This window comes from Protomyctophum parallelum, assembly GCF_964188405.1.
Source record: "Protomyctophum parallelum genome assembly, chromosome: 7".
NCBI classification, from domain to species: Eukaryota; Metazoa; Chordata; class Actinopteri; order Myctophiformes; family Myctophidae; genus Protomyctophum; species Protomyctophum parallelum.
In genome coordinates, this window is record NC_139705.1 from 41,349,508 (window position 1) to 41,368,112 (window position 18,605).

The 18,605-nt window shown below is 44.5% G+C and overlaps 1 protein-coding gene across 3 annotated transcripts in view; it reads left to right on the forward strand.

Annotated features, from left to right (window-relative positions):
- Window positions 1-18,098, forward strand: part of LOC310861240 (uncharacterized protein) — a 20,089-nt gene extending 1,991 nt beyond the window's left edge. For all 3 annotated transcript variants that reach the window (XM_083768629.1, XM_083768631.1, XM_083768630.1), the window contains 2 exons: window positions 1-1,380; window positions 13,433-18,098. The exon at window positions 1-1,380 is cut by the window's left edge. In XM_083768629.1, the coding sequence (XP_083624755.1) occupies window positions 1-1,380; window positions 13,433-13,601 (1,549 nt within the window). In that variant the 3' untranslated portion in view covers window positions 13,602-18,098. The remainder of the gene's footprint in view (window positions 1,381-13,432) is intronic.
- The last annotated feature ends 507 nt before the right edge of the window (window positions 18,099-18,605 follow it).

Below are 18,605 nucleotides of genomic sequence, written 5' to 3' on the forward strand. Positions count from 1 at the left end.
CATCTACCACCACCACCACCACCTCCACCAGGGGGCGGCACTCTCTGCGTCGCCGTTTGCCTCGGAGGATGACCTGAGCGAGTCGTCCAGCCCCTGCTCGTCGCTCTGCTCCAGCCCGGAGTCCTCCTCGTCATCCTCGCTTCACTTCCTGGGCTCCAGCCCGGAGTCCTCGTCCTCCTCGGTGCACTTCCTGGGCTCCGGCTACGACAGCAGGAGTTGTGGGAGCGGCTCCTCAGGCAGGGAGAGCCACAACGACTGCCTGTTGGACCTCCTCCTGTCGCAGTCCTCGCTCGCCTCCTCTTTGGGCGGCGGAAACGTCACTCTCTCTGCTCCTCCGTCTTCCTCCCAGCCACCCTCTGCCCCGGCATCCTCCCCTCTGCTGCCGATGGGCCTGGCATGGGAGGCCAGGAGGGAGCAGCGGCTCAGCCTCCTGCAGCAGCAGGCCAAGGAAGATGGCTACGAGTTCCCTGTGTTCTTGGAGGAGCTCCATCAGCTCCACCAGCTCTTCCAGCCCACGCTGGAGGAGATCGAGGAGTTCCTGGAGGAGAACATGGAGGACATAAAGGAGGAGGAGGGGAGCGACGGAGGGATGTCGCCGGCGTCGGAGGAGGCGGAGAGCCCGTGGACGGTAGCCGGAGACGCCGGCGCGGCGCCAGAGAGCTCCGATCAGACCGTCCCGGTGGCGTGTGGCGCACACTCTCCAGACTCCTCCCACTTCGCAGAGGCCAAACATTTGTCATCGAGGACTGAAGCGGACAACGCTGCGCCAGTCGCGGATTATAGTTCTAGTCCTGCTAGTTCAGATAGTGACGTTATGGATGGAATTAAACAGGAGAACTGTTCATCCCCGGCAGTCTCCGTAGAGGGTTCGGGCGCTACATCCGGCATGCCGGTCATATTACAGATCCAGCCCATACAGATCAAACAAGAACCCAGCCCCAGTGCCGTGTCCAGCCCTGTCACCCAGCAGCCGCCTCCCCAAGCGGCCCAGACCCCCTCGGACATCAAAATAGCCCAGCTCCTCGTTAATATCCAGGGGCAGACCTTTGCCTTGGTGCCTCAGTTGGTGTCCCCTGGCAACCTCACCAGCACGCCCGGAACCGCCGGATCGTCCAAGTTTGTCCGGATCGCACCGGTGCCAATCGCTGCAAAACCCATGGGCCTGGGAGAAGCCGGGGTCGGAGGAGGCTCCGCCACGGGGTTCCTCATCGGAGGCCAGAAGTACCAGAAGAGCTCTGTAGCGGACCTTATCAAAATGCACAAGTGCTCGTTCCCCGCCTGCAATAAAATGTACACCAAGAGCAGCCACCTAAAAGCCCACCTGAGGAGACACACAGGAGAGAAACCCTTTGCTTGCACGTGGCCAGGCTGCGGCTGGAGGTGAGCATCAGTGAATCTGTGCATGAGTTGTGATTCAGATAGGGATAGTTACTGACTGCCAACTGAACTAGTTTAGTTTAGTCTCTGAGTTAAATTGGCAGATTTGTTACGGCGTGGCTCTGTAGGAGGCAAGAGGCCTAGAAGCGGATCTGTCCATGCGTGTGTTTGTCTGTCTGGAAAATAACCGTCGCCAAATTTCAAGTTTTTTCCCCCTATTCATATGTTTTTTGTTATTTAATTTTGTAATGGAAGTCAATGGTGGTCAGATCAGGCTGAAACCTGAGGCTATAGCCACATGAGGTCCTATACAGTAGATCCACATGGGAGCCACGCTTGTTTTGATTTGTTTTTTGTTTTGTTTTCAATGAAATGCATGATAAAATAAATCCAAATTCTCGCATGACAAATCAGGCACTTGAAACAATTGATGGGTGTGTGTAAGCATGTATGACAGCCACTCTTCGTTTTGCTATGGCCTTCCATGTTAATAGCCCGAATGCAACCTTCCAGTGAACTGGACGGCACTCTAACCAAGAGTGCATCAAATACATCAAAATCACGTTCACGTGCGTCAGCGCATTTATCTAAAGTCTATACATCCAGGTCAACAGGGCTATCAGCTTCTTCTATTGACAGATAAGACAGACTGTACGCAAAACACATGTGTAGCAATAACTCATGGAAGGATGAAAAAAATCTAATCTGGAATTAAAAGCTACCTTTGTTTGCAATGATTAGGCCCAAAATGGTCTTCCCTGGTCAAATATTGTTTAGTTTTTGCCTGAGGAAGACTGTTGAAACATTTAAAGAGCAAATAAATAAATGCTCTGCTTACACACAAAATTATTAGTTCTTCAGCGATTCCTCAGTGGTTGTTTGGAGTCGTTGAGGTGCTATATAGCACCGTAATAGCACCAGTCATACAAAAGTCCCTGTATTAGTTCTTTAGCAGTTCCCTGCTGGTTCTTTAGTATAATTTAGGTACCTCAAATGGGTCTATATCGCACCATTTGACAAAGGTGTTTATGGTAATGACTTTAAGATAGGTATGGATAGCAGTAGCACACCCAAAAAACGGTTCCGCTACGGTTAGGACTATGGTTAGCATGCACTAAAAGTGGTTTTCTCCTGTTTTTGTTGAGTGGCACCGTCGTACGCCAAGGTATAAATTGGACTTGAGGTAATAATTTGTTCTGGTCGTGTAACTGTGCTATCGGTGTATTTTTCCTGCCATGGCAGGAGTTGTAGATTAGATAGGGAGGCTTTTGAAGTTTCATTCAGACTTTGCACCGCGTTGGCAGACCCACACTTGTTTGTTCTCCGTCTGCAACAACTTGATATATGCTCTCTGTGCCTCACACACACACACACGCACACACACACGCACACACACACACACACACACACACACACACACACACACACACACACACACACACACACAACTGGCCTGTTGCAGTATGAAGTTCAAAGTATTTATTAGTTACTCTTTTACTTTGGCAGACCTTTGTGGCCTGCTAATTCAATATGATCCATCTGCGGAGGATCCATCCATTTTTGTTCTATTGAAGATGGGATAGTCCACTATTCCTCAACGTAGTGTGGCACCAAATTCTGGGCCCTGGGAGTCTGGGACAAGTACTCACTGTCAATGTTTGTGTGGGCGGAGGGGGCACCCCGTTACTACATCCCTCCAGGGGTTTTTGTTTTTGACAGGGTTCTCGAGTCTAGATGGTCCCCAAACGAGTTTGATGTGGTTCTGTCATTCGTCAGACACACATCATCTCAGTCGGAAATCCTGTATCCTGCTTCCAAAGATTAGTCTATAAACCACGTTTATGAGTTGTTGTTTTTTTTCTTTTTTTACCCGCTACTGCCATTGCAATGCTCTGCAGTTTCCCCCCCCCCCATTCTGTGTGAAGGGAGGGGGTATCAGATAAGTTGTGCTCTGCTCAGCAGTAAGTCCTGCAGCTGTGCCAGGCCTTATCAGTGGCCTGGGTTGCCCCCGGTAACAGCCAGCTGGGTGGATGGTGGGATGACAGTGGCATCATCACAGCTGCAGCTGTTTTACATCTACTCCACATGTAACCAACCCTGGTCCAGCTGGGCCACTATCTGCCCCATGCACAATGCACTCCTGTTCTAAATGTAGCCCTGGGTTAGTACTGCTGTATAGTAGCGCACGCCACCGTTGTACAAACAAATTATAATTAACAGGGTTGAGTTGTTAATCAGACTAATGAATTTAGTCGATTAGAAAATGAATATTGGATGTATATATATAAGGGGACAACGGATTCTCGATTATTCATAACCTTCTTGAGCCAAATTAAGTCGGTTTATTGGTTCTAAGTGTTATATTTCTGGTTAATTTCCAAGCCCTGTGGTATAGTACAGCTGAGTGTGCTGGCATCGGGCCTACCACAGCTATGCACTGTTTGATGATGCTCCAACAGTATGGATGATGTTTTGGATAGAAATAGGTTTATTGAGCCCCCCAATAAAGGGAGGTCATTTTGTGGCGCCAATGAATTGATCCAAAAACAACAAATATTTCACAATTATTTAAATCTTGTCAACTTGGCAACTAAATCAAACCGCTTATGCTGTTGAATCATGTCCTTGTGGGTTAATATAACCAGAACACTGTACAACTCATCACTCCATCCATCAGCCTCACAGAGGCTGTAACCATTTGACCAAAGACATGGTGGGACATCCAGGAAAATCAGACGGTAGGAAAACTGAGAGGGAGACAGTGTAGGAGAGATAGACAGTAGGAAAACTGAGAGGGAGACAGTGTAGGAGAGATAGACAGTAGGAAAACTGAGAGGGAGACAGTGTAGGAGAGATAGACAGTAGGAAAGCTGAGAGGGAAACCGTGTAGGTTTGATAGACAGTAGGAAAGCTGAGAGGGAAACATTGTAGGAGAGATAGGCAGTAGGAAAGCTAGGAGGGAGATACTAGTGTAATAATAATAATAATAATAATCTTTATTGTCCCGAAGGATATTTGTCTTCACAATCTGTTCAACAGTTCAACACCCACATCAAAAACAACACAGAGCACATAACACAAAAACACAAAACATGAGGTCCCCACTGTGTGCAGAACCATCCTATCTGCACACAGTGGGGACCTCATGTTTTGTTTTTTTGTGTAGGAGAGATACAGTAGGAAAGCTGGCCATGGGAGGGAGATAGTGTAGGAGAGATAGACAGTAGGAAAGCTAGGAGGGAGAAAGTGTAGGAGAGATAGACAGTAGGAAAGCTAGGAGGGAGATAGTGTAGGAGATCTGAGAGATAGACAGTATAGGAAAGCTGGCCATGGGAGGGAGATAGTGTAGGAGAGATAGACATTAGGAAAGCTGAGAGGGAGAGTGTAAAAAGGCTTAGTTTAACATGAATCGTGTTTTATTGTTTGTTGTATTGTTTATTTTGTGTCTGTATCAATTAATTAACTTGGCCGGTCACTGGTCCATAAAGCCTATGCCATGCCAGTCCGTGACATTCTATTGTGGCTAATGCATTATACACAGCACCATCGGAAAGGTCACCGTGTAAGAAACGGCCATTTGTGCACCACAGAGTTAAATTACCTGTGTGTACAAATCCCACGCTGCCATTTAAATGTGTCAGCCAGGTGACAACATAATGTAAAACAAGCTGACATTTACTAAAACACACACAGAGAACAAACGGGACACAAAAAGGGCTTGCAGTCTAGTCTTGTGATATGTAACCTTTACCTTTACATGCACTGAAACAATTCTTAGTGTGAATTTATCCACATTTGTATGTAAATACTCTCAGAGTTCAATTTAAAACTAGAAATATGTGCTTATCGGAGCACAGATCTCTGCCAGGCTGGGTTGCCTACCCAGGGGTGGCCCGCCCACCAATAATTGTCAAGGCAAAGTGTATCTAAACCCTGTTTGCTCTTGTTGGTATCAGTGAAATCGCATTGGGGTACAACAGGTCCTTTTTTGCTAAATTCGGAAGGCAATCGTAGCCAATCACACAATGGAATCCGAAAAATCTGAACGATCCATGAATGATATCAGACGACAGTAGCAAAAAGAAAAGACTGTGTCATGATCCAAGGAATCATATACTGCCTGACCTATGTTAATATGTTATAGGCCAAAACATAAAGCAACTTGTCACCATATTGCCGGTTATTCCTTGGCCTGCTGGAAGTGTGGGAATATCTAGTTATTTTTTAGCTCAAACCTGCTGAGATGATCTCTTGCCTTCTCCTCCTCCCCTCTCCACCCCCGTGGAGGACCTGCTGTACTCAGTGTACTGTAGCTGCTCTCCTCCGTGAGGGAGCGAGAGGTCTAGGGACGAGGGTTTAGAGGTAGAGACAGGGGTATAGAGGGAGCGAGAGGTAGGGACAGGGGTATAGAGGGAGCGAGAGGTAGGGACAGGGGTATAGAGGGAGCGAGAGGTAGGTTGGGAGGGTTTAGAGGTATAGGGACAGGGGTATAGAGGGAGTGAGAGGTAGGGAGGGAGGGTTTAGAGGTAGGGACAGGGGTATAGAGGGAGCGAGAAGTAGGGAGGGAGGGTTTAGAGGTAGGGACAGGGGTATAGAGGGAGCGAAGGTAGGGAGGGAGGGTTTAGACTTAGAGGTAGGGACAGGGGTATAGAGGGAACGAGAGGTAGGGACAGGGGTATAGAGGGAGTGAGAGGTAGGGAGGGAGGTTTTAGAGGTAGGGACAGGGGTATAGAGGGAGCGAGAGGTAGGGAGGGAGGGTTTAGACTTAGAGGTAGGGACAGGGGTATAGAGGGAGCGAGAGGTAGGGACAGGGGTATAGAGGGAGCGAGAGGTAGGGAGGGAGGTTTTAGAGGTAGGGACAGGGGTATAGAGGGAGCGAGAGGTAGGGAGGGAGGGTTTAGACTTAGAGGTAGGGACAGGGGTATAGAGGGAGCGAGAGGTAGGGAGGGAGGGGAACTGTATGCCTTTAGTCTCTGGTAACATGAGAAGCTCATGTGTTGTCGCTACTGGAGTAAATAGAGCTTGAGGAATTCAAATGGCTGGACTCAAGCACACAACCTGCTGTGACACATAGGCCTACTGTCAAAATCACTTAAAGGTGTTCCTACTTACTGTACATTCTCCTCTCTCTCTCTCTCTCTCTCTCTCTCACAGTCACACACTCACACATTCACACAGTCACTCACACACACACGCACACACACACACACACACACACACACACACACACACACAGACTGTTGTTTCTCATACACCTGCATCACTTTTTCCGCACATTTATTGTATGTGTGGCACAGACAAAAGTAAATGTAAACACATAAAAGAGCATATATACACATAAACAAATGGATGGACACACACTCACTACCTGCTTCCTCATCAAAGCACACAGTCAAATAGTCCACATCAAAGCACAGTCCTGAGCGCAGACCTGCATGCAAACTTTGATGTGGGCTCGATGATGGACAGTGTTCAGGTTTACTGCATGTGACAACAGCGTGTGCGTGCGTGCGTGAACGTGTGTGCGCGCGCGTGTGTGTGTGAGAGTGTGTGAGTGAGTGACCGATGACATCATAGGCTTGCCACTGGCTTCTGCCTTGTTCATACTCTGTCGTAGAACAGTGTTGTGTGCCAAAAATATCCGTCGACAAGCTCACAGAGCGTCGTAACACGATGCGCTGTGAGCTTGTCGATCGGCTATTTTCAGTATGCAGCACTGTCATACGAGGAAGTCTAAATTGGACTTTGCTTCTTTGTCAACTAACTGTTTTGAGTTCTCCTTTATAGAAAGAGACAGTAGGACATTTGACAGTGTAGGAGACACAGACAGTGGGAAAGCTGAGAGACAGACAGTGTGGTACCGCAGTACCATGACCCTGCGGAACCATTGCCCACCACTCCTGAATGAACTGTCTGGTGCTGGGACTCTGGTGCAACGCACAGGTCCTCGCTCTGGTGAGAGCAGGAGTGGACCTGGTGAGACGTAGGAGGGGCCCGGACAGGAGACAACCCACAGAGCCTAGTCCCTCCATGTGCCAGAAGTGTACGTCCCAGCCCTGGCAGAGTAGTTCTGGAGTAGTTCCAACGGATTGTGTGGCCCTGGTTTTTCCCTAATGGGACTGATTGAGGGTAGCTACTGGGACGTAAGTCGGGACTTGATCACTCCCGGCTGGGTCGCCTGAGTGAGGGGTATGATGTTGCGAGACCCGAAACCCCGTTGACCTCAGGTTACATCACTGAGGATACGTCCCAGGTGCATCCATGCAATGTTTTTTGTTATAGTTCTTCTATTTATAGTGACTCATAGGAATAGACTATGTGACAACCAGGTATAGTCTGGTGACCACCGGAGAGACGGGTGACAGCCGGAATGTAGACGGCAACCGGTGAGCAGTATGGGTTAGTGCCCCAGCCTGTGTCCTCCGTGAGGAGGAAGCCCAACAACCCTCGGTGAGGCCTTTAGGAGGGCCATGCAAGCAGCAAGCAGAACCGCAGTACCATGACCCTGCGGAACCATTGCCCACCACTCCTGAATGAACTGTCTGGTGCTGGGACTCTGGTGCAACGCACAGGTCCTCGCTCTGGTGAGAGCAGGAGTGGACCTGGTGAGACGTAGGAGGGGCCCGGACAGGAGACAACCCACAGAGCCTAGTCCCTCCATGTGCCAGAAGTGTACGTCCCAGCCCTGGCAGAGTAGTTCTGGAGTAGTTCCAACGGATTGTGTGCCCCTGGTTTTTCCCTAGTGGGACTGATTGAGGGTAGCTACTGGGACGTAAGTCGGGACTTGATCACTCCCGGCTGGGTCGCCTGAGTGAGGGGTATGATGTTGCGAGACCCGAAACCCCGTTGATCTCAGGATACATCACTGAGGATACGTCCCAGGTGCATCCATGCGATGTTTTTTTTTTTGTTATAGAGGGAGACCGTGTGGGAGAGACAGACAGTAGAACATCTGAAAGGGATACAGTGTAGGGGAGACAGACAATAGGAAAGGCTCAACTGGGATTTGACCCTACATGTGTGATTCCATAAGTCAATGTCACTGACGGACTCACCGCTGAAACAATGCTTCTGTTTAAATAAAGAAGACACGTGAAAGTGGCTTTATTGCAGCCAGGCATTACATAACAATGTTTACCTGAAATGTGTACACACTACACATACTTGGTCGAACAAGATTATTGCAGAATGAGACAAACAGACCGAGGACCCTATCAGTGTTCTGGCATGTTTAGTTTATCAATTATGTCTCATTGCTCATTGTTTGGTCTTTGAGGAAACCATTGTTTTCTATTAATTTAATACAAACCACATTCCACAATGCTGTTATGTTTCTTTCAAAGTTCAGTTTTCATTACATTTGAATGCATTCAACGTGCAAATTGGTTTGAAAGGTCAAATCGAACACTCATGTCTTCTTAACGGCTCAGCGATGCTTAGCCAATATTGACTCATTTATTATTTAGCAGGTTTGGTAACATTTTTATGAGCTTGGAGAAAAGGTTTATACAAAATGAATCCTATAAATGTATCTCTGCTGTCGGGAAGAAACTACCTAACTCCAAAATGTTCATTTTTGGAAAATATAGATTTTTCAGGAAATTAAGAAAACTTATTTAGAAAAGAAAGCAATACTGCATGCCTCATCTTACTGTAGTTGGTGTTGACTTTATATATTGTGTATTGTCAATTACTTTGCATGAGAGGGGGAGAGGTGATGGAGTTCGTTGCTTTAGCGGCCGACAGTTTGAAGGTCCAGTGGAGTTAAGAGGTTTTGTCCAAAGCATTCTTTGCTACTTTCCATTGGTTCAATAGGTTCTAAACAACACACAGACACAACAAAAGTGCTCAAAAATGAAGATAGGCGGTTTCCTCCCGACAGCAACGATATATCCATTAGTGGACAAAATGGTCTGTGCTTAAATGGTAAATGGTGCATTTATATAGCACCTTTATCCAAGGCGCTTTACATAGATTGTGCATTACATTCACCCATTCACACGCACATTCATACACCGATGGCAGCGGAAACCATGCAAGGCACCAACCAGCACATCAGGAGCAATTAGGGGTTCAGTGTCTTGATCAAGGACACTTCGACACTAACTCTGGGGGAGCTTCTGTGCAATACGTGGCCTAAGCTGTGATCAGACAATAACATGTACTGGTGGTGGGAGACCAAACACCTACTGCTAGGCAAAGAGGGGGTTCAAATGAGGGGGTTCCCTCTTGGCCTATAGGAGTAGATGCTTAGATGCTTGGTCTGGGGGGAGTGGTGCGTATGAGCTTCAGGCTGTACTACAGGCTGTCAACCAGTAGGTGTGCTACTCAACAACACCGGGGTCTAAATGTCTTAATGGAAAGCACAAGAACAACTCCAAGCAATATAGTATTAATATGGTCTACAGATTTTATTCCTAGAGTTGGATCGCTCACTCCACACAGCGATCGCTTCACCTCCTACATGATGCTTCAAGTAACTGTACGTTCTGTAGGCTGCGACAAGCTAGGACAAAACCGTGTGTGTGTGTGTGTGTGTGTGTGTGTGTGGTGTGTGCGTGCATGTTCTGCGCCCACACTAACGTTACCCCAGGGGACAACCACAGTCTAGAGGCAGAGAAAACATCAACTATCAAGCTCAAGTTCCCACCCACCCCCCACTCCCCTACCCCGAACCCTACAAATATGCACTCATTGACCCTTCTGAGAGTTGAGAGACCACTTTAGAGAGGGGGAGAGAGAGAGAGAGAGAGAGAGAGAGAGAGAGAGAGGGTGGGAGGGGGAGGGGGGGGGGGTTTGAGATCGAAAGAGACAGAATCGGTGAGAAGAGAATTGCCCCACATGATCAATCTTCGGCATGTCATGGATTTGAAGAACACTCCTGGTGTGTATTTGCACAAGACATCAATACATTAGCTTCAGAGAGTTGGGGTTAGGTGCTGTGGTATGTTATATTTGTTATATTTGGGCCCCAGCCCAGGTTGAGTCAGTGTAATAACCGTACATGCTTTCTATCATGTCTCAGCATGAAGCTGATATGGAACAGCATCAGCTTTAGGGTGTGGTGTGTGTGTGTGTGTGTGTGTGTGTGTGTGTGTGTGTGTGTGTGTGTGTGTGTGTGTGTGTGTGTGTGTGTGTGTGTGTGAGTGTGTGTGTGTGTGTGTGTGTGTGCGCGCGCGTGTGTGCGCGTGCGGTATGGGGGCATGTTGTGCGCCCACATGCCTGTGTGTGTGTGACAGTCTCAAAATGTACGGTACAGTTTGTGATGTGACACGCCCTCCCCGCTGTTGACGGAAAGCTCCTGTTAACCCTTAAAACCACTGGACCCCCCCCCCCCCACACACACACACACACACACACACACTATTTAAACCTCTGGTTTCAGCCACATCTGTTAACCTACACAGTCTCCAGACTTGGAGACTCCTGTTGCATTTTTCTTCCCAGCGTCCAGCACTCGTACTCAAAGACGTCTTCCTCAGCATAGCAAAGGGACGACAATTGTTAAAGACAGCATAATGACCGATTCATACTCCTATTTTACTGCTGTTTCGGCGTTGTAGTGTCGAAATGATTTCGGCTCGTCAGAAACTTTCAGTAGCACCGAAGAGCCGACTTTAGGACGTCACATTGTAGGCTCTACAGCGCCGAACCGACTTTTATTCGGCTCTAAAATAGGAGTATGAATCGGCCCTTAGTCCCCTTTTGTTCTGCATCAGTGCTCCATCAGTACTAAATCAACAAACGACTGCAGTGATTCTTTTCATCTTTTTAATCTCAAGGACCCCCTATTTGACATACAGTATAATACATTAGGAGCATTTTTGTTCCTGGGACCCGAGGTACATGTTCTTGTTAGAGACGATAATGTCTGTCATTTGGTCCAGAATTCCTTTTATATTCTGTGGCTGTAGTGATAACTGTAGTGATAACAGTGAAAAATATCAAAACACGTGATCTACTTGTACTTGTACATGTAATATTGGTGAAGATGTCAAGTTTTATCTGAAATGGCTCAAGATGTGCTCATAAACATAATCAGCAGCCTCACTTAAGTATTATTATGAATAGATTTAGTTAATAGATTAGTTTTGCACTGAAAGGGATGGTTATTGTATATTTGGATTTCCATCAGCTACTACCTTAGCAGCAGCTACTGTTCTGCAATACTTCCACTGTCAGTCAGTTGCTCTGCAGGAGCCAAATACAGCCGTACAGGTCCATTTGGTTCCATCTGTAGACTCTCCGGGTTAAATCTACACTGAGGATATTAGAGGGTACATAGACATAGTTCAGTTAGCACAGACCTGGTTGGAATTTAACTTTCCATCTCGGAAATTGAACCGGCAACCCTCTTGGCTATAAATCTCACTGACCGCTGGACAGCCACCTTGGCCGAGACAAAGGCAAACGCGCTCTCAGAAAACGAAACGGTGTCACATCAGTTCAAATTCCATCGCCGCGCGTCCCATTAGCCACATCGCTTATCTCCCCAATCACCCCAATTCATTTGGATACACGTTTTTACTGCTGGCCTTTAGAAAGATAAACGGGCCTCTTGTGAAATCCCACGTCTGTGAATAAGTGCGAGCGATATTTCTACTTCTCTGTGAATTATCACCTTCATGAGAAGTGGGCCTCATGCTGCTGTGTGTGAACGAACCAATATGGGTTATAGATTTACACATTCAACTGAGCGTTACACTTTAACTAACGCACCAAGATACACACACCACTGGCAGACAAACCCACATGCACGGTTGCATGCGCCCGCACACACACACACAAACACGTTTGTATTTCTATACTTATGAAGACATCAACCTAAATACAAAAATAGCAATTCTACAAGCTTGTAAATCTGATATTTTTGGCATGCGGTGCGACACTCGCATACAAAGTATAATTCAGGCATAATTCCAACCCTAACCCACTAAACCTAACCTCTAATGCTTAAACCTAACCCTAAACCCAACCTTGGTTTTTAAGGCCTAACACTAAAAAAAACAGTCCTCACTAATGTCTATTTCTCAAATGCTACGCGCACAGTGCACCCACCCACACGCACGCACACACACACACACACACACACACACACACACAAAGTGGTTTGCCATCGTGCCATCATGTGCATGTAGTTTGTTCTGTGGTCACACAGGCCAGATCAGGAATAGACCCCCGTCTCGGATTTACGGCGCACATGTGGTGTCCACGGCTAAATCCGGAATGGACGTGTTAACTTCCCTGAGACCAGGCACAAGTTAATACACACGCACCTCTCCCATTACCCCAACATGCAACTCCTGACGTAACGGTGAATGTTTTGAATAGTAGAAAGACGGCCTGTCTTTGATCTCGGTTCCGTGTTATCTAAGCTTTACCTCGCTCTACGGTAGGGACCATGTGCAATGTCTGAAGTTGCAAGCCAGAACTAGTTTTAAAGAACAAAACATTATTCTGACTAAGTTGTATGGTGGAGACGGGGAGTGTGATTATATTTAGTGTATGAGTTATATATATATAAATCACACACACACACACACACACACACACACACACACACACATATGTGTGTATATGTATATGTGTGTGTAGTACTGCCTTAAGCTCAATGTCTCCCCTGGCCAAGTGGGGATTCCCTCTTCCAGCAGTGGTAGAGCTTTGGTGTCCCACATGGGAGAAACTTGCAGATTGATGAACTAAATTTTCTTTTTGATAGAGGATTTATTGGTGAAAATATATGGGTACATTTCTAACTAATTGCACACCTGAAAGCATAATATATATTCTACACAAAATACTATATATTCTGACAAATGATTTCCATTAGTCCTATATATATATGGGAACCAGCCGATGCTTCATTTAGTCAGAGCGACTTAAACAAGATCTAAAGCATTCCTGGTGCTTCATTTCTGATTGGTTGTTTCAAGAATGAGCAGGAATTCAGAGCAACCTAAAACCGCATGCGTGTCTTCGTGTCTTGTAGAAATAAAAATGTATTCCTTTTTTTCTTCCTCCGATTAATCTAATGCCCCTTAATTTATTTTGATAGGTTCTCACGGTCGGACGAGTTGTCCAGGCACCGGCGCTCTCACTCCGGAGTGAAACCGTACCAGTGCATCGTCTGTGAGAAGAAGTTTGCCCGCAGCGATCACCTGTCCAAACACCTCAAAGTTCACCGCTTTCCCCGAAGCAACAGGACAGGGCGCTCTGCAAACTGACCCCAACGACCCCGGCAACCCCACCCACGTGTGTGTGTGTGTGTGTGTGTGTGTGTGTGTGTGTGTGTGTGTGTGTGTGTGTGTGTGTGTGTGTGTGTGTGCGCGTGTGCGTGTACGTGTGCGCGTGTGTGTGTGTGACTGTGTGCACGAGCGCGTCTGTGAGAGAGAGAGAGAGAGAGAGAAAGTAAGAGTGAGAGAGAGAAAGTGAGAGTGAGAGGAGAGAGGGGGGGAAGATCCATTCTCAAAGAGACCGTGCCCGGACATCTGGACATATCTCGTTTTACTTGTGGTCCTTCTGTCAGAACGTCGGTTCACGTCGTTTGTGGTACTGTGATAAATTATTGGGAGGTGAAGAAAGGACTTGAGCTTAGCTGAAAACTGTTACTTGACATGACACCCTCATCGGTGTAATAAGCTTCTTGTATATTACAACAATGTTTTTTTGTTGTTGTTTTTTTTAGTCTTGGTTCCATTCAAAATGTTTTAGATAAAACAATCGGATGCTTTCAAAGAAAGAGTATTTTTACACTTTAAGGTGCAAATTGTTGTTGGCGTGTATGCTTGTACAATTCATAAGCTTTGTGGCTATAAACGTTATGACATCACGGGGCCTGAAAGTACACTAATTGGCCAAAAGTTAGTGGACACAATTTCTAATTAGTGTTTCTAATTGGTGTCCGTTTCTTCCAGTGAACGGAAATCTTAATACAATGACATTCTAGACAATTGTGTTCATCCAATTGTGTGGCAATGGTTTGTGGAAGACCGTTTCCTGTTTCAGAATTACAACAACGTTATTTTATCCAATGTGTGTGTGGTAGAATATGTTAATACAATATAAGTAGTATGTCTCCAGTGAGACCCTGGCATAGGAAACTTACTATATTGACAAGCTCTGTCTAGAAGCTCACATGAGCAATATCTTCGCTAGTGTGGTAGAAATGTGGTCTCCAATGTGGGAGACCTTGGGTTAAAACCTTGGGTTTAGGACATTAAATACGGATTGCAGCTTTAATCATTATCCTTTTGAAAGAACTGTCTGACCTCACTGATGCTCTTGCAGCTGAATGGAAGCAAACTGCAGTGGAGAACCATCCCAGAATGGTGGAGAATACAGTAGCAAAGGTGGACCAACTCTATATCTCTATTATGTCAGCAATTTGTTTTATTTTGTAACATGAGCTCTATTTTTAGATAATTTGGAAGAATCGAAGCTATGCAGATTCTGCTTTTCATTTATTTATATTTTAACAGTTTTTAAGAAGAAAACATTTCCCCTTTTATAAGCTTTAAATTCCTCCACGACTTGATGACTGCAGTCAGCTGATTGGCTACAGATAATTCCACATGACTTCAGCATGCTGCTGCTTCTCTTTACACCCTGTAGCAGTAGCTCAAACACAGTACGATCCTCAGTGAGTCAGTGTCAGTTTAACTCTGAAAGTGTACAAATGTATCCAAATGGAGCCGTAATGGTGCATTTTGCTAACATTTGTACACACTTGATCAATTATCACTGGGGAATTTACTCTGAAGTGTGGTTACTGGCTTCTACTTGATGTTTTAGACACCATTTGCCAAATGGATCGAATCAGATTAAACGTGGCCAGTAGTGGTATCGAACCGATACTGAGACTGATACTGAGCATCTTATGTCTTTAATTGCGTGTGTGTTATAGAGCTGTTAAACACATCGGGCTGTGTTCTGGACTAAATTGCTTCTATAAAGATTTATGGACCAGAACTATTCATGTGGAATTGGGTTGACTTTTCAAACAGACAGACAGGGGCCTTTTGATCTACCAGCTGTTAGGGTTAAGTTTAAGTGTCTCGCTCAGGGACACTTCAACTAGACTAGACTCACTATGGCAGCCCGCAGAGCACCCAAAACATCTCTGTGACATATAGCACCTGTAAACTGTAGCACCTGTATCGCACCAGTGTGCAGATAAACACGCACAACTGATTTGTTCTCATGACTTTGTCATCTAATCAGCATTGTTGACAGTGTTGAGAGTAACTGACTTTATGTCATATTGGCATTGAAGTCGTGATGTGTTCCACCTATTCCAAAGAGTATTTATTGTACGCCTGGCCTTTTTGTATTGAAACACATTGGGGTAGAAATGTCAGCTTCATTCAATATGTAATATTGTGTGCCCTCACAAAAAACATGGAGTAATCCTGGTCTCTAAACTGCCTCCTCCTGGTCATGGATGATGGATGGGAAAGAAACTGGTTGGAATAACGTGTTATGTTACGTCCTACCGGGAAAACTCTCCCCTGTCAAGTGATACGAAGCGCCCTGCTCACTCCTCATGCATTGAAGGAAGCATGAGCTCAGTTTGGGACTCTCCCCAGGTTGGCAGAGGGAAGTAGCACTCACTTTTAGAGGAGTGTATGTCTGCTACAGCAATTAACAATCATGAAATGTGGCACCTGGGAGGGGTGTCATGAAAACATAACATGCCAGATGTCACTAACCAATGACCACAGAGATTTGGGGTCCTATAATTATGTACCTGCACTTGAATAAAACATATTTCTGCTTCCATAAACTTCTAGCCAAACCACAAAATGTAATCGTTGGTCTGCCTGAACTTGTCTTCGACCTTAATGGTTTTCTTGGCCTGGAAAGATGGTTAACATGGTCACAGAGACATATTAAGAAATCAAAGCCACTGTCGAGATTTAGCACAATAGTAACGACTGATTTGTAAAGCTATGGGGCAACGAAGCAAATTGACAGCAATGATAGCCAGTTTACAACTGGCATGTGAAGTGCCATATTAATCAATGCAACACTTACTGTCACTCTGTAATTATCTCTTCCACTGTTACAACCCTACAAAGCCTTTCCTCTTAAACGAGCTGCCAAATACAGTAACTGAAGATGCAGCGTGAATTCTCCAAATGTCTTTTAGCTGTAATTGTCACTCACTAGGAAATCACGTTTAATTGAGATTAAATGTGACTTGTCACACCATATTTAATGACTCATGGAAGAATCGAAGCTATGCAGATTCTGTTTTTGTTTTTGTTTTTGTTTTTTCTGATGAACTGTCAAGCCTCCAGAGAACAGATACCATGGCCTATAATTTATCACTAACATCGCCCTGCCAAAGAAATGTGCTTTTTACTTGTACTGTAAGAGAACAGTTGGGTTAGAGTGTAGTTTATATACTAATGGATTGGTTTAATTTCATTCATGCGTTGGATAAAATGAGGGTCGCAATATGGCTTCTGGAAAATGAAAATCAGAGATGTAGGCTACTATACAACCTGGCTGTTAATTTAAAGAGGGTATCTATATGTGATTTGTTGTTGTTGTTGTTGTTGTTGTTGTTGAAAGTTAAAGGTTTATATTCCAATACAGTGGTACTGTAACAGGAGTCTCTCTCCACTCTTTAGTAAACAGAAATACATTTTCTAATCAGGAGAGTATGAGTTCTCTCATCTGATTGGGTACAATTATTGGGATCACAAACTCAATTTTCTGGTTACTAAAGAGCTGGAGGAGATGGGGAGACCCCTGCTAATATTCTATTGCAATGATTACTATCAGAATATAGAACTTATAAAAACAATCTACAAATAGACTTGTAGATGGAAAGCAGGCCTATAGTGCCCTGGGTGACCCTGGTCAACTATGTAGTTAAATCAAGTGGAGGCAAGCCATCAACTTTACCAACAGACTTTGTCGATATAACTTGAACAAAGGAATGTAGAACTTTGGGTTAGGGAATAAGAAACATAATTTTTTTATTTTATTTTTTATTATTGAACCTGCTACATCAAATGGTTGACAGACGCTATTGGAGGTACAATGTGCCTTAATGGAAACATGTACAGTATGTATGAAGTGTTCAACTTTGTAATATATGCCATGCAAGGCATTTCTTCCATGCAATATGAAAAGAAAAACAAAAAAACAAAGCTTTTATGAATTAGTATTATTATATTCTCATGAATGTATGTAAATATTGTACATGCATCTGAAAGAAGAACAAATATATTCTTCTAATCATTTCTGCAGTTATATGAAAATAATTTCTACAAATATGTAAAGAAAGTGTACATAACATGATAATTCAATATATATTGTAAAAGTTGTAACTTACACTTTTTTGCCAGGGGTTTACAAAGCACATTCCATGTGTTACACAAAGGTCATGAATATTAATGAATGACATTTCTCCCATGAAAATGTATTAAACATTTAATTGATTGGATGGCATACGTATGCAAGATTTCAAAGTAAAATATCTATAGACGATTTTGAATTACAGCACAATGCATCGCGAAATATGACAACTCACTTAATGTGCTATGTAAATATAATTATTACAGTTACGGTATATGTAAACACATGACAATTCAATGTGTGCTATGTAAACTCCATACAAAGAAGAAGCCAAAAGTTACATAAAATGTTCTATTTTTGTTTGCTTTGTTCTACTACATGAATGCATTTACAAAAAAAAAAAAAAAATTAAATAAACCTGGTGTTTCTGTTTGATTTGAGTGGATTGAAAATCATAATATGCCATATCAATTCCAGTTGTTTCTATGTTGACATGGCGTATGACCTGATGAAGATCATGTGAGATCGAAACGTCATGTTAACATGAAACATAATAATAATTCCCAAAATGAATTATAATACATTGTGTTTACATGAAGGTTAATCAACTATACAGTATCGTGACATATTTGATGTATTTATTATTCTACAGTACGTGTCTCATTAATTTACTATAATGCCTAAAATGTCCTATTAGCCACGCCACCCCTGAATGTCATATAGGCACAATTTCCGGGGGGGAAATAAACAAAATGCTTGAGTGGTTAAAGGGGAATACCACTAATTTTCAACATTTTACTATGTCATTAATATATCACTGCGTGAAAAGAGGAGTTAACGGGCAATTATGGGCACTGTATTAAAGGTATATTCAGTGATTTCACTTAATTCAAATATCACTTATTTTTTTGTTTTGTTGT